The sequence below is a fragment of the Paramormyrops kingsleyae genome, chromosome 2 (assembly GCF_048594095.1).
Source record: "Paramormyrops kingsleyae isolate MSU_618 chromosome 2, PKINGS_0.4, whole genome shotgun sequence".
Classification (NCBI taxonomy): domain Eukaryota; kingdom Metazoa; phylum Chordata; class Actinopteri; order Osteoglossiformes; family Mormyridae; genus Paramormyrops; species Paramormyrops kingsleyae.
The window spans coordinates 23,653,409-23,680,750 of NC_132798.1; the positions used below are offsets into that span (position 1 = coordinate 23,653,409).

A 27,342-nucleotide genomic window follows, 5' to 3' on the forward strand; every position below is an offset into this window, starting at 1 on the left:
TGGAAGGAAGCGCGTTTTCAGCACTGACCGATACTCTTTTAAGTCTTGACTCGGATAAACATTGTTGGGGTTTTACAGACATCACAATTGCATATATAAATATATATATATATAAATATTTCATTTTTATTTAAAAAAAAAAAGATAAGTAATTTTCGTTTTGTTTGTTTACCTTCAAATGGACTTATATGGGAAGGTAAGACAGAATCACGGATGTAATTATGAATACTGTAGCCGCAATTATTTTGGAAAGTAATGAATCTTAAAATTTAAAACCATTGGTCTAAAAGAAGTGTTGATGAGACCTTAAATCATAAAGTATCGTGATTATATTTAATACGGGACACGAAAAAAATACCTATATTAAGCGCACAACAAGATCACAGATTACTAAAAAGTAAAACTACATGCAAACTCCAAATTAAATAATAAAATAAGGAAAACGGTATTAATATTATTACTATTATTATACGTTGTCTAGGTTTTATGTATATGCATGCGAGTGAATTCTGGGTAATCCAGTGTATTCCGTTTGCTGCTATTCTCATCGCGATGCTCGTTGGTGGCAGAAGACTACAAACCCCACGCGCAGCCATTTCACGCGGTCAGACGTACGTTCACACGCGGCCACAGTCGGCGCGTGCCTGCTGGGTTCTAAAGGGGAGGACAGCGCTCGGGTGCTGATTTTCGGCAGGTTTAAGGGGCGCTGCCGGAGGTTCCCCAAACTGCTGGCATTAACGTTTTTCCCGACATCGGCGAAGCATTTGGCATTATGAGACAGGAGGCGGCCGTGCAGGTTTGTATGCGCTGTCGTGCTGTGCATCAAACTTATGGTTTATGTATCTAAGTTATTACGGTTTTGTGCTCAGAACGCCCCTGATTTTAAACACCCCAGTTTTATCTAGATTGTATTGTCTATGAAAAGGTAAGTAGCATAGCTAGTAAAAAAATTATTTGATTATTTGAAGCAGATACTGGTAATCCATTGTAGTATTCATTGTTGAAACTATATAAATTGTTAAAATGCTGAACACAACGGGCAACATTAAAGTTAAAAGCTTTCATGTGTAAACGCGAAAATAATCATAATAGAGCCTTGGACGTATTATTTCTATCATTTTATTTTGAAACTCAGTTTTACGGATTAGCGATTCATTTCTATTTATTAAATAGACGATATTCAAATATCTCGTGGGGATAACTTAGGTTGTTTTTGTGAATCAAAACGAGATCTAGTGGTAGAGTCTTACTAGGTTAAATGCCAAAATTGCAGTTAAATAACGTACAAAACAAGTTTCGGTATATTTGAAAATATCTGTGCTGTGATTCCTGAATTGTGCCAAGATAAACGAATGCTATGCTTTAATCACGTAAAAAATTACATATATATAAATATTTTTAAATAAATATGTGACAGTGTGGAGCAGTTATATACTGGAAATACCATATGTTAATGTTGTCAAATGTTATAGTGATAGAGCAAATATGAACAATATACTGTTTAGTGGCATGCAGTGTGCTATACACATACATATGTGTGTATGTGTGTGTGGATATATATATATATATATATATATATATATATATATATATATATATATATATATACACACACACACACATACATACATACCCGCACGCAGCATATTGGATTTGCACTGAAATTATGTATGTATATATAGAGATTCATGAGTCAGAATGATGCATTGCCTTTCCGTGGAACACACAGAGGTATCTGGAACATTTCTCTGACGTGTATGAATGGTAAAACACAGAAAAGGGGGGAAAAATCTCAGCAAAGACTGAGGTTGCCAGCAGAGGCCTCACAGATGCTTTTTATGGCTGAGCAGTCCAACAGAGAGGATGCTGTTTTATAGTGGTTTTGAAAATACAGACCTTCAGATAATAAGTGTGTTATCCCAAGAGAGTATATTTCACATAATGATTATCACTGAACATCAGAATCTATTTTGCCGTACCTGCAGAGCGTGGCCCAGGATCCATTCTTTCTCCCTGTGAAAGTCAAATTGGTTGCTATTTTAACACGCTTAAGTTTATCTTCCTATTTTCCTACTAGATGACTGCCACACAAGATGGTAAATTTGGCCAGAAAGAAAGTTCTGACCAGAATTTTGATTATATGTTCAAACTCCTGATCATCGGAAATAGCAGCGTTGGGAAGACGTCTTTCCTCTTCCGCTATGCAGATGACTCCTTCACTTCGGCCTTTGTCAGCACCGTCGGCATTGACTTTAAAGTCAAAACTGTGTACAAGAATGAGAAAAGGATCAAACTGCAAATCTGGGTGAGTCACGTTCCTTTTCAAACAGAGAGACTGGGTGGATTTTAGCCATTGAACTTTCAGAAATACATCTGCTTTTCTGTGCCTGTAATTGTTATAAAGATGAAAAAGAAAGGTTTCAGAACGAAAAAGTAATCCATGTAAGCTTGTTTTGTATGCTACTGATTTTATATAAAGACAAAGCCTAAGATTTCCGCAAAAAAGAGAAAGCAGTGCAAGCTTGTTATGATTTGCAGGGAATAGCTTATTCCCAATTTTGTCTGTGATTATTGCCTTTCTGAAAAGAGCAACATCATTATTTAATTTGAGCCCCTTCTAGTGTTTTGTGCTTAAAGATCTCCAACAAGTGTTTCCAAAGTGAGAATGATGTTTCATAGTGAGAAAAGGAGAAAAACACACCTGGGCCCAAGGGTAACATCAGGGATTACAATCAGTTGATGAGGCTGGCTTGGGAAATTGGATCTTCAGAACATTGTTTGGGTGTAACAGGGACCTCCCTGACCCCATGACCTCCAATTTCACACTAGGATAGGAAGGCAACCACAGACCTAATCAATAGCCAGCTCATTCTCTGATTCATTATGCTGAGAGAAGCGAGTAGCTGTTTTCTCCTCTGTTGTAGTCATTCATCCAGGCCTCAGCAGGCAGAATCTTCTACAACATACTCTTATGGGTGGAACCTCAAAAAACAGAGAGATGCTTCCTGGATGGTTATTAGCTGCTGTTGATAAGAGCCATAAGCATGGAGGTGACACAAAAGACAAAAAGGTTAGGAGATTGCAAGGTTGGTGAATATTTGTCATTGAGAAATTTTCTTCTCGTTGATTAAGAAATAGCAAACGATTATGCTACTAAGAACCCCAAAACGAACTCAGACTTTGCCCACACATACAGTATACCCATATTCTGTCTTAGAATACTGTAAAATATGTACAGTAATATATGGTTAACTAACCATAACAGCCATTTCTAGATATTAAACTTGAATATGTCTAGTTATTGTATTTCTTATGTTATGTGTAGTCAGAAAACGAATCTTTAAAATGTATGTATTGATTATATCAAAAATGTAAACCTGTTTTGCATATAGAAGGTAAAAGAGGGGGAGGTAGGAATTCTGCATATGGTGGAGCATTTTTAACAAAAAAAATAAATACCCATTCAGTAATTACTCTCAAAAAACATTTATTTCTTATTCCAGGAAAAAAAATCCAATTTACCTTATCAAAAGCTTTTTCAGTATTTAGTGATGTACTGAATTAATAAATTAATGGACACATGAATAAATGAACAAATAAATAAATCAATAACTAGAATACAAGCTTGACAGAGGATATAGATGATTGCTGGGAAGAGAGTACATGCTGGTAATTGCACACAGTTACATGAAATTTAATTTAAGTAAGTATGGTGTCAAGCAGAGGGTTAGAGGTCATGTACAGTTTTGGTACATACTTACTGATTCCGAGCAAAATGGGTAGTGCTTTCTGTGACCATTTTTATGAACAAAAGCAACAGATGTGCAAATAAAATTTCACAGCATAACAAACTTGTAGAGGTGATTTTTTGTCAGACATTGAAAAGAGGCTTTTTCATTTTTATCTGTGAGACATTTGACTGTCTTGCTGCTTTGTTTCTGCTTTAGAAATATGTTCTTGGATTTGTAATATTATCAAGTTGTGGATTTTTGGGCAATGTACATTACACTGCCTTTATTTATTAAATATATAATTAAATTTCTAATTCCATATCTTTCTTTTGGATCAGAAAATGACACATTTAACTGTTTCCAATAGTGAGGTTTCCAGAGACTCATAAAGTTCAATGAAGGATGTCTACTCTCCTTAAGACAATAAGTTCTGGCTGGAGGGTTCATTTTGGTTTAATCTATTAGTTTAGAGCTGGAACATGTTCACAGATGAAGTGTGCTGAATTTCCGTTCCAGTTATTAGGAACAAAATGGACTTGTTTGTTATGAAATGTTCAGTTTCAGAGAAACATTTGTGTGAGAGAGAATAATAGGAGTACTTTTGGCTATTAGGATGTTCATAAACGCCAACCATTGCAAAAACCAAGAACATTCATGTATTGTTTTAGAATTGTTGATGAGTTCCAGGTTTGTGGGAATTAACAAACCTCAATGTGTGAAGTCCATTAATTTTTAGAAGTAATGGGTTTGATTAACATTTTTTGGACCATATCTGTCCTCTATGCCTATTATCATGTTGTTATTTATGAGCCTAATGATAATTGCATATTGTTCTTCCGGGTCAAGATTGGAGGTACTGGTTTCAGATGAATGTATTACTGTAACACATGTCTGCTGAATGTTTTATTGCACTCCATGATTTTGGAAATGATGTAAAGGAATCAGGCAGGGGTTTCTGCAGTAGGTTTTTTCACGAAAAGCACAGAAAAATTAAAGCAGAGAGATATGAGTAGTGTCTATCAGCTGTAGTGTAATATCGCAGTGTTCTTATGGGAAGTACAGCTGTATCACTGAAATTAAGCCATTAGAAGACAAATGTAGCAAAACACAGGAAGTAAATAGGCAGTCAAGAGGAAGTCTCCCTGAACCTTCCTGTTTGAGTGCTGTGCGTTTGGCCATGGGAGAGTGACAGATTTAAATATGCTCGGACTGGTCTAGCGTAGCGGCCTGGCCAGGGACTTCAGCAGCAGGCACAGCTCAGTGTTGCTCTGCGTTATCTGATAAATGGCAGCTTTTAGAGAGGAGACCAATGGGCTCCATTTAATTAGTGTTTAGTGGTTTTCAATCAATACTAGATTTTTAACTAAAATCAATAAATTGTCCACTTTTATATAGAAGGTTTACTGTATTTTTAGGGAAAAAAAATATACAAGGATTACAACATGTACCTTAAGGCAGACATGGATAATTCTATTGTCTAATTGTGAATGAACACATTGAACTCAGCACAGGTTCCTTAAATATGCATTGCCTTCTATAGTAAAATAACCGCTCAAAAGCAAAGTTGTTTGCTACAGTAATATAAGATATTGAACCTTGCCTAAGCTTGAAAAATGCACTCCATTTTCTGTGCAAATTGGCAGTATGTATTCTGAGGTATCACGGGTGGTCTGCTGTGATCAACTGCTTTCCGACTGTCAGAGTTAGCAAAAGTTACCAAAGGGATGTAGCCAACAGAAACCTAACTGAAAGAGAAACCTAGCCAGACTATGCGTTATATTTGACTAAATATGATTGATAATGGTCTTGTCTCTGTAGTCAGTTTTATAGGCAAGCAGAATAACAAGAAAGTTGTCTGTAAAACAAACTTATAGAGTTTTTTAAGGCAAAGCAATCAATCCATGACCTGTTAGGAGAATGCATTATTCTGCTTTTACACAGAATTAAATTATTATTATTCCCCATCTGCATCTTTACAGCTGCTGATAATCACTGTATTACAATCAGTGCCCTTACAGTTATTTGTGTTTTGTGTGTTCTTATGTAGTTTAACATTATTAACTTTATTAGTCAGTAATATGTAAGCAGTGACTCTTTAATATAGAAGTAGCTTTGAATGAATGTATTATAAATGACAAATACACACTTTATAAATGACAGCTTTCACGGCTTATCTCGCATGACTCTGTGTCTCAGTGGGTAGAGCAATGTTCTCCACCTGAATGTTCTCCCACCTGAATGTTCTCCCACCTGAATGCTCTCCACCTGAATGTTCTCCCACCTGAATGTTCTCCACCTGAATGTTCTCCCACCTGAATGTTCTCCACCTGAATGTTCTCCCACCTGAATGTTCTCCACCTGAATGTTCTCCACCTGAATGTTCTCCCACCTGAATGCTCTCCAACTGAATGTTCTCCCACCTGAATGTTCTCCACCTGAATGTTCTCCCACCTGAATGTTCTCCACCTGAATGTTCTCCCACCTGAATGTTCTCCACCTGAATGTTCTCCCACTTGCTTTGCTGTGAATGTTCTCCTGTTGTCTGCAGTCTGGTGACATGGTGTCTCTGAATTCTTCATCGTGTGTAATTGTGTGTGTGTCCTGCAGTCAGGGGTGCTGTTAGAGATTTTAGGCCAAATGGAAGCTTATCATATTGGGCCCCCAACCCAGAAAAATCCAATTATTTTTTGGGGCCTTTGGAATCATCCTACCTTCCCCCCCTTTATGGCACCCCCACCTCTAAGGGGCTGGCATCGTTTCTGGAGTGTCCCCCGCTTTGTGCCCTGTGCTTCCTGGGGTCAGTCTCATCGCGACCCTTTATTAAATAAATCGTTTTGGGAGATGTATGGAAGGCACAACTTTTAATGGAAACCTATCAATTAATTTTCCTTATTAAGAATATTGTCTTCTTGCCTGTGGGAAAATGTGCTGACTGCTTGCCTGTGAGCTTTGACCTCTGATGAGATTATTGAACTTCGTATCACTCTGATGTTCAATTGTTGATTGGTATTTGTGTGTATCTGAGTAACACACAGGGGTTTGGGTATATTATACACCTTCTGACGCAAAAATGCATGAATTTGTATAGGTGCAGTTGTATTAAACGTATATCATAGACAAGCTTAGTTACATGAGCATGTTTGTCTTGTTTGGAAAAATGCACATTATTTTTCACAGTTATTATTTAAAATGTGCTTATTCTTGTAAAAAAAATATTAGCACTATTTCTTCACTTGCGAAAATTACAGCCATAGGGCCAGTTTTGTTTTTGTTAATTAGAGCGTGAATCGTTAACTGTGCCTTTAAAATTTTAACACGCAGCTGTTTCGGATCTGACGGCAGCTGGCAGGATTTCTCCTGATTCTTTAAGCCATTCCACACAGTGGCGGCCAGGTTCTGAGTCATACCAAAATGCAGACAGAATTTTAACAGGAGCTAATGTCACAGACGAGTCAGCGAGTGATTCACTATTTAAAAGGACAGTACTGGGGTGGGAACTAAGGTCTTAGTGTAGGTTACAGTTAGCCTGAATCTGAGCATTTTACCCATAACAAGAGACTTCAAGTTTAAATTAGAGAAGCAAAAATAGCACTGTGTGGGGAAACGATCAAAGTGATTCCTTCATGCAACAGATTTTTCATCACTTAATCCCATTCATTTAGCCACACAGGCAGAAGAAAGGATTCCATTTTCAGGATGTGTTATAATTAAGGTTATAGCATTCTACCAATTATGTTCTACACACATTTAACATATTTTTTATGATATTTCATAATTGTGATGTCTGAGAAGGATGTAGTGATTATTGAGGGACTGTCATTCAGTACAAACAAACCTCATCAGAATTCCCAGAATACTGTGGAATTATTAGATGCTGCAGTGACGTGACATGGTTGTGTGTATATTCCTGACCTACATTTCACCTGTTATGAACTAATTCCTTTTTACATGACTGCCTGGCAGAAAATTTGTCTTGGATGAACGTTTGAAATACTGAGCGGTAAAATGCAGGCGTCCCTGGGATCTGGTGATGCCTGATGTTCATTTACACTTCAGGAGCCTCTTTGGACACTGATCACTGTGACACACTGTGCAAGCATGTGATTCTGTTCATTAATAATATTTTTTAAGCTTCACCTGAACAGAGTGGATTTTTTGAGGGTTTTCACCGCGTATTTGCGCAATGGAGTGAATTGGAAATACTAAAGAGAAAAATGAATGTTTATGGTGGTATTCTAAACACAAGGCCGAGGGATGCTTGCAGATCCCCCAGAAGGAGCCAGACTCCAGAGAGGTCTGGTCTGATCTGTTGCCCCCACAATCCTCACCAGCACTAGTGCTCTGACGATGGATGGAGGGCATGTGTGCTGTTGCAAAAGCAATAGTTTTAACTAAATTTACATAAGTCTGCAGATTTGCTATGGTGGCTTGCTGGTTCACATCACAACTGCACTCATCCATGTTTTCAGGGTTTAGGGCAGGGGTGGGCAGTCTTACCAGAAAGGGCTGTTGTGTATGCAAGTTTTTGCTGTTACGACCCCCAAGTGTAGTTTATAATACATATTGGGTGGATGTTTCCTTTGGGTGTATTGTTCTGTTCCTGGCTCCACCCACTATTACATTTCATACCTCTCCATTTTGATTGGCTGTTTTCTTCTTCCTTCCTTTCATCACTCCCTTTATAAGGCCTGTTCAGACAAGCACAGCAGGCCATTGCTTTGGAATTTGCTTGGTACTTCTTGTGTTGTTGATATTCATTGTGTTTGACCCCTGATTTTGCTTAGCCCTTCTTTAGTTTGGTTACTTTGGATTTTGTAAATAGGCTGTAAATATCTGTAATATATTGAGTTCCTGTGTGTAGCTGAGGAAGCAGGTAGCTGAGTGTGATGCCATTCCAGTGTTTTGAAGCTAGTTAGGGAGATAGGTAAGTTTTGTGTAATTGTATTTTCTTTTGTTTGTGCTAGGTAAAGGAGTAAAGGAGAACTCTTTTCTAGTTAGAGGTGTTTTGTTTGTTATTTTGGCATCGTTGGTTCCTGAAGTGATTCCCTCTGCTAATAACTTCATAAACACAGAGGAGTGGTCTCACCCCGCTTTTTATCATGCCTGCCCCTAGACCGGGATGTAACACTACCTAATTAGATTATTAATTTGAGGACTGATTGACTGAAGAGTCCTCACACCTGGGTTTAAATAGCTGACCTAAAGGTTATCCCCAAAACCTGCATGCACACTGGCCCTGTGTTGATAAGATTCCCTACCCCTGCTTTAGGGTGACCTCAGCCTTATGGTTTGATTGAGAGAGACTCTTTTGGACAGTCTTCCTATCAGATGTTGGACTGGCTACCTGTGTGTCCTGTGCTTTCTACCACTGGCTCTGGATCACTGTGAGACTAATTGAATATGACTGGATGGATGGGTTGTCCTCGTGATATTGGTCTGCAATTTTTGGTGTCATGTTTGGAGAGGCCAAATAGATAAATTGGTACAATTATTTATAAGTAAGATGCAGTGTCTGTTGGGAGGTCTGGTTTGTGTTGATACATTGATACAAAACAGATTATACCCTCACTGATAGTAAGCTAGTGTGTCATGTGTATCATTGATTTGTGCATCTATTAAGCCAAACAAAAGAATGAAATCCCCCTGGGATTTGCTCCGGACTGCTGACAGGGTACCCTGTGTAGGACAAGCGGACTTGGTGGTGCCAAAACATATCAAGGTTGTTTTGCTGCTTTAATTAAACCTTTAAATATAAATGTTTGCTTTGAGAAATGAAAACTCTTTCTATAGGGCATTTGTTGCTTCATCTTTACTGTGTCTACCTTTTTCTCCCTTCCTTTGGTATATGTCCATTATCTAGCAGCACTTTCAGCCTCTGAGCTAGATGCATTACAGCAGACTTTGAATTTAGCGTAAAATAACCCAGACATTTGTTTTTCATTGCTCAGGTTGTCAGCTAGTGCCAACAAGCCCTTGTGCTGCACGTTCCTGTGAAACAGTCAATGTCTGCAGTCTCCGTTAGCAGTATTTCTGCAGCGTGACAGTGTCTCATGAGTACTCTGATGTCTGACTGACATTGTACACAGACCAATCATTTCCACAGCACTTCCTGTGTTTTCGTTATCACTGTGAGGTTAGTGACGTTTGTCTTGTCTGGTTTTGCCTCAGTTTACGAGTCTGGTTCACCTGGGTGAATCATGTGCTGCACCTTTTCTGCAAGATGTGAACCTGGAAAATATATTTATGAGCTCATGTGTGACTCTGAGAGCCAAAAGATTTGTGACTGTAAAACGATTGTGTGAGTAATCGTTTTTGTCTGAGAAATGTCTGTGAATGAGTGTGGATGCAGTGGAACAATGTGAATTTGGAGTAGGGCTAGGCGATATGACCTCAAATCAATATCATGATTAATTGAACATTTTACCTCGATTACAATTAATGAACAATTATTTTGTTTTTATTTTCTTTGTTTTTATTTCACTGTACTATGCAGTGAAATATGTAGTTCATATTTCATTTAAACGTTTTGTACTGTAAATAAACTATTAAAGCTGGGATATTTTTTCCTAATGAAAGACTGTATATCATATCTTTATAATTTTAAAATAATTGAAGGAAACACACACAAATGAATAATTTATGGTTATTTACTGAAGATTTTGAACAACTGAAATCAGAGCACAAATCGCCTGAAATGAAAACCTCTGATGAAAAAGGTCACATTTTAATTTTAATTCAAAAAACAAGTTCTGTAACAAAGTACAAAATATATAGTTGGCATTTCTTGCAAAAACAATTAAATGTTTATAGTAAATACACCTGTATGAGTGAAATTAATCACTAAAAATGGATGATTATTACCGATTTTTTTTTCTTTATGTCTCAGGCAGATTACCATCTAATTGACATTTGTATATTTATTACACAAATGTAAGGTAATAAAACAGACAGTTTCGTAGGGCTGGGCGATAAAACGATTACGATATGTATCGCGATAGACACGTGATCGATATCAATAAAAAATGTGTTCGATAAAACGTTCGATATTTTTTATTCTTCGTCGGAAGAAAACAGAGGTTGCGAAGCTAGTTTGGATCCGAACAGGTGTTCCGGGCAATTCGGTTTCCCTATGTTTCCCCTGTCTATCGGGAAATAATGTTTCCCCTAATATTAAATCAAAGAGGTATGTGAAATGTCTGAAAATCACTCAAGTACATTATTACATGTGAATACTGTATTGTTATTAGTACCGAGGCCCAGAGTTGCTGTATACCTGTTTTAACAGGGGGGAACCAAATATCCTGGATGTCAGGAAATAATGTTTCTCCTAATATTTAGGCAAATATGTATGTGGGATGTCTGAAAATCACTCAGGTACAGTATTACATGCGAATACAGTAGTTCGTCACGCATAATATAGTCTTATAAGAAATACTATACCGTTTTCATCAAGAAATATCTCTATCCAGCGAATTAAATACTTTCATTTATTATCAGTAAAAACAAAAAACATGTGATGTTTTAAAATATGTGGCTTGTTTACCTCAAGAGCTTCGTAAAAAGACATGAAAACAACAGCGAAACCGTGTACAAATCAGCGCGCGACAGGGGAAACATAGGGAAACTGAATTGCCCGGAACACCGGAAACGCAGCTGTCATAAATGGTCGTAGCACAGCAAAACAACTGCTTTATGGAAGTTTTGCCGGTTTTTTGTGAATCACTGTGACGGTCGCCTCGCCCTTCCCTAACGCCGCTCGCCCCCCGTCTCCTGAATATTAAGTTATAGGTCTGTATCCTTTCGGTTTGTATGTGTCATGTTGTCCGGTTTTTCGCGTATCTCGTGTTTCGTTTCGAGTCTGCCGTGTCTTTTGTTTCCCCTTCTCTCTTTCCTCTCTGTGTTTACGGCGCACTTCCGGGTTCCGGCTCCCTACGTATCGCGTCTTCCTCGTTAGTGTTTGCATGTGTGTCTTTTCCTAGCACAAAACCTGGACTGAAAATATACTTGAATAGTTCAACTTCAAGTATGATTAGAGTAAGAATAACTTGAAGAGTTACTTTTTCATATTTCTGCAGGTTTTATATTTCAAACAATGTTACTGTACTGTATCAGGTTTGTTTTTTTATATTACAGATGTACTGTATCTCAGTCTACGTCAGTTTTATTTATGTTTACAAAACACTGCACATATTTTAAAAACACTTTATTTTCCATGGTTGTTGACATGTTTAAAATAAAAGTGTTTAAATGTAATATATTTTTCTCCTGGTCTTTATTTTAAATGGGTCATAAAAAATGTCAATAATTATCGATATCGACCGATATGAAACACTCATATCGTGATACAGTTTTCAGTCATATCGCCCAGCCCTACAGTTTCGTTATCTGCTGAATTTTATTGACTCTTTCAAAATACATTACTCCTGTTTCAAATGCTATTCACATTACAGTACTGCAAAATTAAATTACTGAACTGTGAATAATGTAAATACACTATAAAGCAGTACAGTACTGTACATAAAATGTAGCTTATTGTAGTTTCGCTACTGCATTGTGGCTCGTTTTTGGCAGTTTATCATAAACTTTGAAGAGTCTATATTTGTAATTGACAGAAAATTACTTTCTTTCTCCGTCATGTGTTCTGTGCATGCGGCATTAGGCTCAGGTAGCTAACCAGAAGCAGACGGATTACCGCACGGCAAACTGGGCAAGTAAAAATAAGATGAATAATTACCGTAATTTAATTTTTTTTCCATATAAGAACATAAGAACATAAGAAATTTACAAACGAGAGGAGGCCATTCGGCCCATCAAGCTCGTTTGGGGAGAACTTAACTAATAGCTCAGAGTTGTTAAAATTTTATCTAGCTCTGATTTAAAGGAACCCAGGGTTTTAGCTTCCACTACACTAGCAGGAAGACTATTCCATACTCTAACTACACGCTGTGTAAAGAAGTTCTTCCTCAAATTTGTTTTAAAATGTTCTCCCGCTAATTTCCACTTATGGAAACATGTTATGCATAAAAAGACCAAAAATGAACACTGTAAACAGACTACTTGATTACTATAAATTAATTATTTAAACAGTATTTGTACAGGAATGATTCTGCCTCAAGCTTTTTGATCCATATAAGCGGTTGATCACTATAACCCTGATCAATATGAGTGGTTTCCACTGCATTTTAAACATTTCTAAACAACTGCTTTGGGACCTGAAACTGTTTTTCTGCACTGTTTACGTTTGATCTGTTTTTGTTCAGTGTTGTCATCACTAAAGCCACAATGTGTGCAAACGATGGACACGCAATTTTCCTTTGATACAAGGTACTTGAGTTGCTCAGTCAGCTTCGTGTTTGAGTCCTCCTCCATGCTGCTTCCATGTTGCAGACTGGATGGGGCTGAGTCACGTGACAACACACTCGGTAGTATGTTTTTAAGGGGACAGTACATGAACACACTCTGGGGAAAGTATTAACAGAATTTAACTAAACGAAGTAACTGACATGGGCAACATTACATTTATTAGAGATTCTGAATGTCAGTTTTGATTAATTTTTGATTAATTGCCCAGCCCTAATTTGTAGCATTGTTGGTTTGCCTATGTATACAGTCTATGTTAAGTACAGTGTATATAGTTATATGCGTGAGTCTCCATGTCATGGTTTGTGCAGTGTCATGGGGAGACTATCCCAGGATGCTCCAGGCTGTGGGACACCCCAGACACGATGTCGGCACATTATATTCCATTCATACACACTCATGAACAACCGGTTCACGGAAACACATTTTTGAACTACAGAAGGAAACTCTACATACACAGGGTGGAAGCATGAATTAACAGTGCTATCTATAGTACTACTCTAAACAGTATTTGCAGTTACTATCCACTATATCTATCTAATAGTATACCTTGTTTGGGTAGTCAATAGCCCATGAAGTTAATTCACTAATTAAGTTAATTAATTAATTGATCTGCAGGTAAAGTTTAACAAATTGTAAATGGATTGCATTTATATAGTGCTTTTCTACTCCTACAAGCACTTTACAATTCATGCCTCACATTCACCCATCCACACACACCAGTGGTATAGGCTGCCATGCAAGGCACCAACCTGTTCACTAGGAGCCATTTGCGGTTCAGTGTCTTGCTCAAGGACACTTTGATGCGGTCAAGAGGAACCAGGACTCAAACCAGCAACCCTCCAGTTGCCAAACGACGGCTCTACCTCCTGTGCCACCATCACCCCAAAAACAAGCACGTGGATAGGCTGAGGTTCCCACAAGAAGAGGCTTGGGACCGAAAGCTGTGCTCTTCTAGTCATACATTTTGGAGAATATAAGAAATTTGTACATGTAGTCTGCTATATATCGAGAGGTGGGTTAGTGGCTAAGGGTCACAGGTGTGCATTAAAGGCAATTCTAATAAATTATTAAATTATCCGTTGAAGATCTCATTGTATAAAGTCGTGAAATTGTTTATAAGTATTGTTCTTGTATATCGCTTTGAGGTAGCATATATATTTTAACACAGATGTGCCCCAGGTAGCGCAGTGTAATCCCTGGACTTTTTTCCAGTACCATGTTATTTTCTGAATTCATACTTGATCAAAGTGTAGCATATTTAATACAAATTTGGTGTCCTGCCATCCCATTCTGTGTACTTTTAGCTGTGTGGAGTAGGCAAATGTTTTTAATGACCTGTTGTAGTAATTTATGTAAAGAATAGGACACGTGCAGCATTTCATTTATGAGAGGAGGAAAAAAACAACTTCAGATAATTGGCATAGTGACAGGCCTTGGGCTTTTGTGCCATGAGACAGTGAATCAACGATTGCCATGGTAATATTCTGTAAAGATGGAGGAAACAGACCGGTCAGGACTAGACAATAAGAACATGAAACTGCTGAAGGAGGACAAAGACAGTGTTTACAAGTGTATCTCGGCTAATCAAAACGAAAGCACACTACAAATGAGTGGTTCAAAAAGCCTAATATATAAGCACTAATATGAAAATACTCCAGGCCGCTCGTGTGTCTGGGGGATGGAGCTTCAATGATTTCAGGTCCATTTTTGGTTTCTCTAATGTATGCAGCTTCCCTGCTTCAGATCACTAGTTCACCATTATTTTTATGTAAATGAGGAGTCCCATCGACCCGTGATGTAAATTCATGGGAGATCGCCACAGCTGCATCGGTCTGACGAATATGAGCATGAGCCGGGCTCTGAGTGTATGTGGTTCTACTGGCAGTGACGTATGCCAAGCCATTGTTCCCTGGAAACCGAAGTGCTGAGATGAATATAGGTCACTTCAGGTGACTGCCTCTGGTGCAGTGTAGAGCTGATGAGTGCTCTGTGGTGGTACCTATTCCCGAGCAGAGGCATCTCAGGCATATAATATTACGAAATCGTTGTATGAAGACCATATGAATTGCTCACAGTGTTTGCCTAGTAAACTCACCTGGCCTTTGATCTTTCCATTTTGCTGGGGGGGATGGTGGGGGTTCTTTCTGAATGGTGGCTGAAGCCACATTTTACCTGTGCTTGCAAATGAGCGATACATGACGCTCAAACACGGATGAGCTGTGGATGCGACACAGGCGATGTGGAGGTAGGTGTTCGCTGTGGATGCGACACAGGCGATGTGGAGGTAGGTGTTCGCTGTGGATGCGACACAGGCGATGTGGAGGTAGGTGTTCGCTGTGGATGCGACACAGGCGATGTGGAGGTAGGTGTTCGCTGTGGATGCGACACAGGCGATGTGGAGGTAGGTGTTCGCTGTGGATGCGACACAGGCGATGTGGAGGTAGGTGTTCGCTGTGGATGCGACACAGGCAATGTGGAGGTGTTCGCGAGGGATGATTCATCGCTTGGCAGTGGGGAGCCAGCCACTGCTGTGAACATGTGCTCGCTCTACTGTAAACAATCAAGCTCCGACCCTCCAGCTTTCAAGTGGAAGAAAAAAAAGATGAAATGTGACGATCGTGTGTTTATTTTTGCTGTCCCTTCCCTCTACAATGGTAGCAGCCATATATTGTCCTTTTCCTACAATTCCCATCCTGCCACCATTTTTAGTCTTTAACAAGCCAGTTATAGCAGAAAAAGCCCCAGACTTCATTATCATTACCAGTAGCACAGGGAGTGCTACCTATGCGCGGCCAAGGCTGGTCACAGAGATGTCGATTACCATGGCAACCCTTTGGCCCAAGGGGTACCTTGGTGTGTGTGTCTATTGGAGTCCTGCACTGGTTATGGAACGCTGCATCCATATGTGCCCAGAGATGTAGTGGGAGCTGCAGTGTCAACAGTGTGCGAAGGGTCTTTTATAGCTATACGAAATGAAGCTGCCGTCCTCTGCAGAATCTCTCATGCGCATGCATTTACACACGTGTAGTACATGCAGTGGAGTGCATCTGTGCGTGTGAGACAGAGAGGGGCGGGAGGTAACCTGCATGCCTTGTGTTTCCGTCTGTAGGACACAGCAGGCCAGGAAAGATACAGGACTATCACTACAGCGTATTATCGTGGTGCAATGGGCTTCATCTTGATGTATGACATCACCAACGAGGAGTCCTTCGCAGCAGTGCAAGACTGGTGAGTATGGAAGCCAGGACGAAAAGCTTCATCTGGGTATTTTCCCCAGTACAGAATGGAGTAGACATTTACCTCTTTTGAGGAGAGCTATTTCATGCCCGCAGTGACATAGGAGGGGCTGTGCTGTCCAGATTTAACTGGATAGATTTCTGAATAATAGGCTTTTCTTTCCTAAAAGCGGTGCTTTTATAAAATGTGACATTTTAAGGATTTTATAAACTAAATGAAATAACAGAAATATAAATATACAAAGATAAAATAAATGTACGATGTTTTTAAGATTTGCAGTTGTTAAAAATGCACACTGCTATATTTTTGACCCATGGCATGTAAATCCTTTACCTGAAGAGAGGACTAAAATAGCTGAATTCATTTTCCCTGACTAATCCCACACCCATGCATTATTGATCACAACATCCATCAAAACTGCTCTCACCCTGTCTCAGGCCACTGGAGATTTTATCGACATTGTTACTTTGTTCCGGTGACGCCAAAGAATGGCCTTTAATAAAATACTGGTCATATCTGTTCTTATCTAAGCTTATGCACCCATGTTTGCTTTTTCTCCTCGAAAAAATATCAGTTTGCTCCTTAGTCTCACCGAAAGCAAAGCAGTTTCTCCGCATGCAGGGCATAGACAGAATTAGGTTGCATTTGGCTCAAGAAGCCCGGTTGCTGGAGCAAAAATATACACATTTAAGATATCCCAGTGTTGTCACTGGCTCCCAGTTCAGTAAGTCATTGTGTGAGAGCGACACTGGAGACAATTCGCGTAGATAATGCCCTGGAACTGATGGTGCCAAAATGCAAGGATTTTCCATATGTTTATAACTGTACAGAATTAATCCACTGGAAGTAAGCTGCAGGAATAGGGTCATCGTTTACTACATAAGTCTTATATGATACAGAGCTCGCCACTGGTAATTTTTTTACCAATCAACAAGGGAGGCAATTCCTTCTGTTTTACAACATTAAAGTAAGATTGCTACAGTAAAGCTGACTGATGGCAAATAAGACAGACTGCAAACATTTTGGTGCTCTTATACAAGGGTTCGTTACTCCTTAATATGAAATTGTTGATCTTGAACACACCGGCCATCAAGATTTTCTGTTTTCGTGTCAATAAATTATCCATTTTATTACAGCTATGTTAAGATTTTCAAGCTTTCCTGTTACCACGTTCTGATAAGCTAATGTGCAATGTGAAGCATATCTGATAAAATCTTACAGTGCAGCACTGCAGCTAATAATAATAATAGTAATAATAATATTTAATTTGAAAAACACCTTTTAGAAACCCAAGACTTCTTTACATCAAAGAGGCAAAAAAAAAACATTACAATTATCATGGTGTATGACTGGAAATGGACATACCCCAGACTGAAATAGCAGCGTGAGTAATTAACCTCTTCTAGGACCCAGTCAGCACCATTAGCTACATGGTATAATTTTGTATTAAGAGCTGTTCACTTTGACATGTCACTGCTGTTTCCTAGAGAGGGCCATCAATTGAAATGGCTGATGTTTTTCTTTGACCTTTTGAACATCATTATAAGCACAGTGCTCTATTTGTCTGGACTCCAGATGTCTGTGTTTCTGTTGTATTTATTTTTTTACCATCACATTTAGGTCCCTGAAAAATTACCTTTTTATCTGTTGTCACTGGAATCGGTGGTGGTGCTGGAGCCATGAGGAATCTGGTCACTGACTCACTGTAGTCAGAACTCTGTTTTGCAACATCAGCAGGTCCCCTGAGCGCACTGTAAGGTTCAGGTGCCGGGGTCCAGCTCTCGGCCAGTGACGTAGCTCTGCGGCTCAGTCAGCTGCGAGCTCCGTCAGAGCTGCAGCACTGTGAAACGCGGGGATCTTCAAGCACTTAGACAGAGGCTCTCTCTGAAATGTCAGGCTGCATAAACAGACACAGTGCGAGACGTCTAATCCAATCAAGGCCTGCTGACTTGAATTAACTTAAAATGGAGTAAACCCTGTAGCAGGCTCAGGCCCAAGAAGATACAACAGAGCATCTGGGTTTTTCAATAGGAAAATAATATATTTAAAGGCTACTTTCATTTAAAATGGGGGTGTCACTCAGTCCCTGGTGGGACACGTGTCTTGTTCTTCTTTTAGTCCACGTATCTGTACTGTCTGCAGAGTTGATGCAAAATTTTTCCCAAAAACCATGGGTGAAGCAGCTGCCATCCAGATATCATTTTTCATTTTTGCCTATTTTATTAAAACACAGAGCTTATTCATTAATTAAGGGTGGCTGGAGCACACTTTCTCATGTCGTGACATTTACATAAAATGACCCCCCCTCCCCATCAGTTTCTTATCCTCACTTTGTAGTAGATCTGTGAAAAATAAGAATGAGAAAACGTGTGTTATTACTTAGAAAAGTAATAATTTAAGGAGCATTTTCGTATGCCAGTTAACATATGAACTAAACTTGTTTGACCCTGATTGGCCGGTGTCACGGAGGGTGCCCAGCACACTGATAAACAGTGTTGGGTGTTTCCCCTTCCTCCCGTCAGTCTCCACACGCCAGAAGCTCTCTTCTGCTTACATTAATTTTGACGCCCTTGTGGCTGCTGTTCCTATTTACCTATTCTTCTTTTTGCCCCTTTGGAGAAATTCAGCCCGGTGTCCATGGTAACAGCTCTTCCCCCGAGGGAGACGGCACCAGCTTTTCAGGACGTGAGCTGAGAGGCAGGGTTCTATCTGGCTAATTTCCTGCGTAACATCCTGAACTATTCCCTGTCCCTGAGTGGGCTTCTCATTGCTGCCTTCAAAACTCAGCCAGTGTCTCCTTCTTCAGGCTGATTGCTGATTATCTGTATTAGTGGAGAGGACAAGAAATGCCTACCGGGGCCATGTAACATTCTCCCAGGTCAAACATTTTCATCATATACTTCATTCAACTGACCAGGATTAACTGGTTTAACTGTAGCATTATTATACTGACCAAATTACACTTAAAAAAGATCCGCATGACATAATTGAGTCGGTGTGGTTAGGACATGGTGGGAGGCATAACTAGCTCAGAGAAACACCTTCAGTAATGCTGAATCGCTGGGTCTTATTTTATCATCATCCAGTACTGACCCATATAAACTCTTCTCCACATCTAGAACTCCTGACATGGTGTTTTTGCTATATCAAAAATTGTGTCCAGAAATTATTTTTCTGACTTTATTTATGTTGTCTCCAAACCAGCCAGCTGTTTCCTCACAGCAGAAGTTGCAATCCACCCAAGCTGACCGATTCAGAACACTTTAATTCATTTGTAAGCAAGCAGAAAGCTGAATTCCTGCTCCCTGTGCCTTTCCTTTCTGTTGTGTTCGTCTTCCTGGTGAAGCCTTCATGGTTCTGTGAGCTCACTGCAGCAGACCCTCCGTTTTCATCACTTGTGCATTTATTTCCAGATTTATATTATAATAGTTATAATAGTGCTTAAAAATGCTCACTGTGACCACCCTCATAGTTTTTTCTTGTAGACAGAGTTTCTCATAACTGTTCACTTGCAATAACTGTTGTGTTTAATCTTGTAATGACTGTCGCGTTTATTCCCATGATAAGGTTTTATATGCCAATGCTGCTCTTGTTGTCATGTTTTTCCCGGTTGCTATGATACCAGGCAACATGGATGTCCTAGTCTCCCGCCCTGAATAAACCGGTGTGCAATACAGGCTGTTTGCAGACAACATAAGGCCTTCTGTGTGATTAACAACCCCCCCCCCCCCCCAATACCTCCCCACATGTAACACCCTCACACAGGCTCATTTCAATGCAGGATACACTGAGATTAAGTTATTCTACTAGAATAAAACAAGCAACAATCCTTAACCAGGGATTGTTGGATAGCATATGGGGTGGAGCCAGTCAAGGAAGGTGGCATCTCTGGACAGATGAGATCTGAATAACAGCATCATTCTCTAATAAAAATAATGAGAGCTCTGCAGGTGGGTCATAGGTCGCAGCCCATCACCTGCCTGTGATTTCCAATTTAAACGATAAACAGATGAAGCTGAACAGTCCTCAGTCAAATGTCCTTGCTGATAAAATTGTACAACAGGTGTACAGTACAGTGTCTAGTTCAAATCCTCTCTGAGCTGATGGGAGACTTAGGGACATCGTTTATAATGAATGAGCTGCTGATGATTTCGTGAAGAGACCCTAATAGTCCAAGCCACATTGCAGGAGATGTCTGTGAAGTGCATCGATATCAGGTTCTCCAAACACACTAATTTGTGAGATCATCAGATCATTAAACTGAAAAGTAGATTTTTTTAGTAACACATTGTCAATTAGTATTATAATATATGGTGTTAGACTCTCTGTGTTCCACCTAGATGGTATAAGTGTCCACACTTAAATCCCACCCGTGTGCATTGCACATGGAAAATGTCCTACGACTCGGATCCTCCTCTTTGACCAGGAGGGTTGATAAAAGAGGGTGACTGAGTAGGCAGTGAGTAGGCAGTGAGTAGGCAGTGCTACACTGGGCATTTATCCTTCACATGCATATCACGTTGAAGAAGCTTATAATGGAGCCATCTAGGGTTGTACAGGTTTCACATAGCAAGTCCATTAAATAGTTAAATAGGCTGTCCTTGAGTCAGCAGATCATCACCTGTACATTGTCACCGAGATGGATTCGGAGTTTGAAACATTAAACCACATCTCATGGAGGAAGACCAGAAAAGTGTGTTTCCCTCCCTTTATTTAAAAAATAATCAAGAAATAATGAAATCATGCCGCTAAAAGTGAACTTGGGAAAAGTCATTCATGGTGACCCTACAGATGGTTGTGATTTCTGTATTTTGTAGGGAAACTACTTTTCTTTGATACTTTTCCATAAGTATAAATATATATTAATCCTTAGATAAATATAAGTGGTTTATTCAGAGGTACAGATCAAATTGAAAGGATATAGGGTGAATATAGATCAGCTTGTTCTATGCTGTGAAACAAAAAAGTTATGTACGTGAAGGAGGGCCTGTCATCAGATACATTATTTAAAGAATTAGATAAAACACAGTGTGGATATATTTAAATTGAAATGTGAGTTGAGAACGAGGATCTAAGGTGGTTTCAAGGAGGTGGAGATTAAGCAAAACTGCTGAGTACCGTAGAAGACATGTTTATTAAAGCTCATCTCAATCCAAAGCAAAAGCTAAACCACAAGTAAACTCAATCCAAAGTGAAAGCTAAACCACAAGTAATCCTAATCCAAATTGAAAGCTAAACCACAAGTAATTCCAATCCAAAGTGAAAGGTAATCCACAAGTAATCCCAATCCCTTGAATGAAAATTATTACCTCAAGCACTTGTTGCATGCCTGGACATCTTGTGTCTTTTCTCCAGTGCCGTTTTTTTTCTGTAACACAGGATACCATTTTGAAATTGATGTTTATGGCAAACCAAAGTTCTCTTTCCTTTTCCACCGCTATGCCTCATCAGTAGATTCCTGGACGAACAGTGATGTTTCCTCCTGTACGTTCAGGCTTCCTTAACATTCCGTAACATTATACTGTAATTAATCTGAAACCTGAATGTTAGTCATTCACACAGCCGGCCGGCCCTGTTGGCTGAGGTAAGTCCTACAAGTGCTATATCTGTGATAGAAGTTGTAGTGTTAGCCCATCCAGAGGTGTCAGCCTCATTGCGGCGGTGCTGTTTCATTTTTATAGCAGAGGATGATGAAGAGTGATTTCCCTGGCCAAGACTAATACAGTTAAAAGCAGTTATTTAATCAAAAAACATCTTAGTCCGTTGATTAAGCAGTTTTTTAACGTTTCTGCCTCACTTGCTTACCCTAGTAGATCAGATAACATTCGACTAACCATCCTGCGGCAGACTGCAGAAGCGGTCTGACTGCTGCTTCCGTTGTGACATTATTCTGGCCCTGTGTCCTTCCTGATTAGTGTTGTTTTTGTCATTCAGTCTTGTAAAGCATCATTTGTCATTTTGCAGATAATATGCTTCGCTGGTCGGTCTTAATTTGCATTTGCATTTGTGATCTGTTCTTTTTTCCTGTGTGTTACACATAAGCAGCACTGACATGTCTTGCCAGTTGAGCGTCTCTGACTGCAAATCAGATTGATGTGAGAGAGGCAAGAACAGGGAGGCGCCAGAAGGGTTTCGGGGTGGGCTGTCTACAGGGTAGGCCGTCTACAGGGTAGGCCATCTTGTGTGAGTTGGACTTTTGTCCTGCGTCTGAAGGGTAGTGACTTGATCCCATCATGACCTCCCCTGCCTGACTGCATGCTAAACAGCAGTGTAGAAACACTTTTTATCCTTCAGGGAGTAAACCGGAGGTGATACTTAGGCCAGTGACACTTTCTTCCTAGGTAAGCATTAAAACAGAACTTTTTTGTTCTGATTTTATGGCAACATGATCAATGAGTACGTTTTGTTTCGCCTCAGGTCAACTCAGATCAAGACATACTCTTGGGACAACGCACAGGTCATCCTGGCCGGGAACAAATGTGACATGGAAGAGGAGAGGGTGGTTCCAGTGCAGAGTGGGCGGATGCTGGCAGAACAGCTCGGTGAGTGTGGACTGTGATATTTTAAAACTCATTATAGTAACGTCGAGATAAAAAATGGTTGGCTTACTTACTGATTGTTTGCATTTCAACAAAGAAGCTAGCATTTGTGTTTTTTTATGCCACCTTGTCTGCTTTCTGAAGGCTTTGAATTCTTTGAGACCAGTGCCAAGGACAACATAAACGTCAAACAGACGTTTGAGCGGCTCGTGGACCTCATCTGTGACAGGATGTCGGAGAGTTTAGAGACGGACCCGGCGGTCACCACGGGAACCCCGAACGCCAGACTGACTGACAACCCCCCGCCCCTCCCACAGGCCAACTGCGGCTGTTAGTGGCCAGCCGCTCTCAGCCAGGAGCCACGGCCTGGGGGTAGAATTTGCTATGTTGCCAAGAAGCCCGGTTCCTTAGGTATAATCTACCTTGCATCCACATCTCACTTTGATCAACGCATATGCTGATGTAATGTGCCAAACGTACCCTTTTGCTTTGAAGTTTCCCTTTGACTTGAACATAATTTAGTGGATCTCAAGAAATGCACTCTCCTATAGTAAATGATATACCAAACTTAAGCTTAACATGTATGGCAAAAACAATTCACAAGCCTGTGTTATGAAGTATATATTTTGGATCTGTTTTGTTAAGCTCCTGCAATTTTTATGTTTGTTTTCTTTAATGAATGAAATAAAAACTACCAAGCCCCGTTTCTCAGATTCACAGGCTGCTGCTGTGTCATAGACCCATGGGTTCACAAAGGCAAAAATAACTGTTTGGTATTGTACATTTTATACAATTCACTCTCTAGCGTTAATTCAGTTGGACCGGTAATAATACAATACCCTTAGGTTTGTCAATCTTACTGCTTGTGCTGTATCCAGAATTTGCTCTCATATTTTTTGTCTGTGTGTTCAAAGGTTAATCAACCAAATGCCAGACTTAATCAAGAACCCCCCCCCCTTCTAAACTTTTGTGATATCAAGTGGCATTTCGCATTGATAGTGTATACACAGTAAATCTTTATTTCCCTGATGTAAATGTTAGTACCCCCTACTGTATGTGTTTCAGGTTGACATTTTTCAACACCCCAACATGATTTTAACATTGTAACAAAGGAGTCCCCTTTACCTCAATTTCTTGTGGAAACTTGGTGCTATAAAGATGTAAAGAGTTGTTTAGATAATGGCTAAACCCTCAATGTGCATTAATGTAGCAAGGTCAGAAATCAAACAGCCATTTCCTGGGCTACAGATAGATAAGGGAACGTTAGGTGTACGTTCCAACCACGGCAAACATGAAGGACACCTTCTGAAATGAGTGCATTCAGTTTGCAGACAGCTGGTGTCTTTATAGGGTGCAGGTTAAGAGGGTTTCATGTAACTCTGAACTATTAGCTTCCTACTCTCTATTTGGCTTTCCCATTCTGGGCAGTCTTCCTCTGACATGGAGCAGATCCCTGCATCGCATGCATGGAGACATGGGTAGCAGTCTATGTGGAGAGGAAGACACTCAAACAAAGTGTGATATGGTTTCTCTGCGATTAGCTCAGACTGTACAAAGTAGAGCGGTAACCACAGTGTATTAAGTAGAGTACATACCTAGTGGGATATTAATTTATTATGTGTGATGGGTGATTCTGCTGTTTTGAGTCTAGGAGCATGCTTACATAACCTGTTGTCCATTTGTAAATAGATATATACTTAACTCTAACTTGGTGAGCTACTCACCATTACAATGCGTGGCCTTTACTACAGTTTATTATTTATTATTAATAGCTCATTATTATTCTTGCGCATACATATATCATACTACAATATATCCATTTACTTTATCTGTCCAGACGAGCGTGGCCTTTGACCTGCTCTGTCCTGTGCTAAGTGTCTCTGTCTGCCTTTGTGTCATTGACGTTTATGTCTCTGATGATTGCTCCCAGTGCAGGATGCCTATAGCCTTGAATGAACTCTCTGCTACCGGTGACCAGAGCGGGCTCACCTGCCGCTGCTCAAGCCGAGGTCACCAAAGGTCGTAAAGACTCCTGTCAGCGCTAAGAAGAGCCAAATCACCTTTAGGGTCACAGTGAAGCCAGAAACTGGATTCAAAGTATTACCATGAAATGAAATGCAGTTGTTTTGGATGGAAAGTAGCATAGAAGTAGCCCGAAAAAAATGACTCTGACCTCCCAAATGCATATTGAAGATAATCACAGTTTTTTGGGCTGCACTGATCCAGGTGAATAGAACTGGGTCATGGAGAAGCATCTGTGATTTATTTACCATTTCACTGGCTATTAGTCCAGGTATTTGTATGTCTATGTAGATTAGATACTTCCAATGCAAAGTTAAAAAAACTACTAAAAAATACTTTTTTAATGTTGATGAAGTTTACTTACTTTACTTGGAGAGCCTGGGCTTATGAGAGGTCTTTGTCAGTAGGAGTCTGCGATGTCAGTTCACTGATCCTTTTTTTAGACTTCGGCTTATGCTGAAAAGAAAGAGAAAATTATGTGTCAACATTTCATCCTGGTGAAGCATCCTCTGTTTAAGAAGTGGGGTGCATTTAATACCAAAATATTATCCTTTTAGTCAAAATTTATAAAGTATTACTCTGATGGAAAATGCACTTGATTACTAGTTTCTTATTCATATATTGCTATTACAGCCACTTAATATATGCAAATACCAGTATACCATTATTATATTCCATCAGTACTACTGCATTTTAAATATGAAGATGCAATTAAACACACCTTTAACTTCTTAACTTTTGTTAAAAAAAAACACTTGACGGAGTTTTGATTCCAAATGAAATACTGTACGCCTAATGTCAATCTGTATACTAAATTAGGTATGTAGTGTTTGTCATGGCATTTGCGACAGATTCTAAAAAAGGATGTACACACAGTAGACATTGTCTTGTAGATGTTGCGTGAAATGGTGAGTAATCTAGAATTATCTATATATATTTATTGTTCAGTCAGTGTGCACCCTCAGACCTATTTCTGAGGTGCAATGGGCCAACAAGTGCAATAGTTCAAAACCTACTTCATGTATTATATATATAGCTGTCCATAGCTTGTTTGTGTGCTGTCACTTGCGTGATTGTGGTTTGCATGCTTTGATGACTAAATCCAAAACCTTCTCTGTAGGAAATGAGGTGAAAAGGTATGGGGCTATATAGTTAATTGAATATCTTTGCACCTGTTTGCCTGCTGCTTAATGATTCCCAGTATTGAAGCGGTCTCGGCTTGTTCTGGTGGTTTATAACAAGCAGATTCTTTAGTGGTTACCGGGCTTGTAAAGTGGGGTAATTAGGCACAGGGGCAATTCGGCATCTACACCATCATGGGCAGTAGTCAGGAGCCCTCTGACAGCTGAAATAACCAGGGACCTCTGTCCATGCTAATGCTCTCTGGGTAGGTACTGCTTTATATTTGCGACTCCTTTATATTCGGCATATCAGGAAACTGGCTAATTGCTAATTTGCCTGTAACATTTTTGTCTCAGTTTTCTGTTTGCAGCCTTAAATGAAAGTTGTGTCTTGTGACCATGTTACTGATCACATGCGTGAGATGCTGTTGCTTTGGAAACTTTTGAAGCAGAAGGGCAGCACGCAAGAGTGGTGAGATGTACTGTGAATTAGAGGCCTTCAAGCTGTCCGACTCTCTGCCATTACATGGGATTGGCTGTACGCCCTTCTGTTTTGATGACATTTTCCCATCGTCTGTATGTCTTCCTACATATCACTGTTTATGATTGTTTGTATTAATGGTGGAGGGTTGTGAACAAAGAAGGGAATCCCACTAAGGCTGTTTATAGCCCGGCAGTATCAGCACAGATGTTCACAGAAGCCACTTAGTTTGAAGACCTCACCAGAAGCACATTGCTGTTTTGACTGTCACAAGGAACAGCAAGCTGAATTATCTGGTCTGTAACTCACTGTGACCCTTTCCCCACACCTGTGTTCTTTTTGCCTTTGGAGAACCACTGTGATACAGCACCAGTGCAAACTTAGAACTGTTACTTTCCCTCAGATTTGGATACATTGACATTAAATAAATTAATGTTTTTTTTTCTCTATTATCTCCCAACAAATGAGTAAACTATTTTGTTCAAGCAACCATCACCTCAGATTTTCCTAGAATCAAATAAATACATAGATACTTAAATGTGCATAGGTTATTTATCAGCTAGGTCTTGATAAATTCTTCTGCTGTTTCATTTTCATGGATTTTACGATTAGACAAAAAAAAGAACTCATCACTAAACAGTACTGACTTGCAGGACTGACATGCTTGGTCTGTAACAATTAATGTGAGATACTGGATTGGCATTAAAACGGCTCTTGATTGCTTCATTCTATTTTCTTAGTAATGCATACTGTTGAATTGGATATTTTCCCTGTACCTGTATGTGAATTATTCTGTGTTACACAGGTGTTTTTGAGATCACAGTAAATAAAGCAGTTATACTACTGTA

At 39.6% G+C, this 27,342-nt stretch overlaps 1 protein-coding gene across 2 annotated transcripts; it reads left to right on the top strand.

Moving 5' to 3' along the window:
- Positions 1-27,342, top strand: rab3c (RAB3C, member RAS oncogene family). 2 transcript variants are annotated; one of them, XM_023803077.2, is made up of 5 exons: positions 1-196; positions 2,078-2,305; positions 16,204-16,322; positions 22,749-22,873; positions 23,015-27,342. In XM_023803077.2, exons 1-5 carry the CDS (start codon positions 179-181, stop codon positions 23,203-23,205), a joined length of 681 nt encoding a protein of 226 aa, XP_023658845.1. In that variant the 5' UTR covers positions 1-178; the 3' UTR covers positions 23,206-27,342. The 2 variants fall into 2 exon arrangements, with proteins under 2 accessions (XP_023658845.1, XP_023658844.1); XM_023803076.2 differs by lacking the exon at positions 1-196 and adding an exon at positions 288-796.

Coding starts and splice junctions, on each gene's coding strand:
- rab3c (XM_023803076.2), top strand. CDS start 773: ATGAGACAGGAGGCGGCCGTGCAG. Junction 2,306..16,203: donor GGATCAAACTGCAAATCTGG/GTGAGTCACGTT, acceptor TTCCGTCTGTAG/GACACAGCAGGCCAGGAAAG. Junction 22,874..23,014: donor GATGCTGGCAGAACAGCTCG/GTGAGTGTGGAC, acceptor TGCTTTCTGAAG/GCTTTGAATTCTTTGAGACC.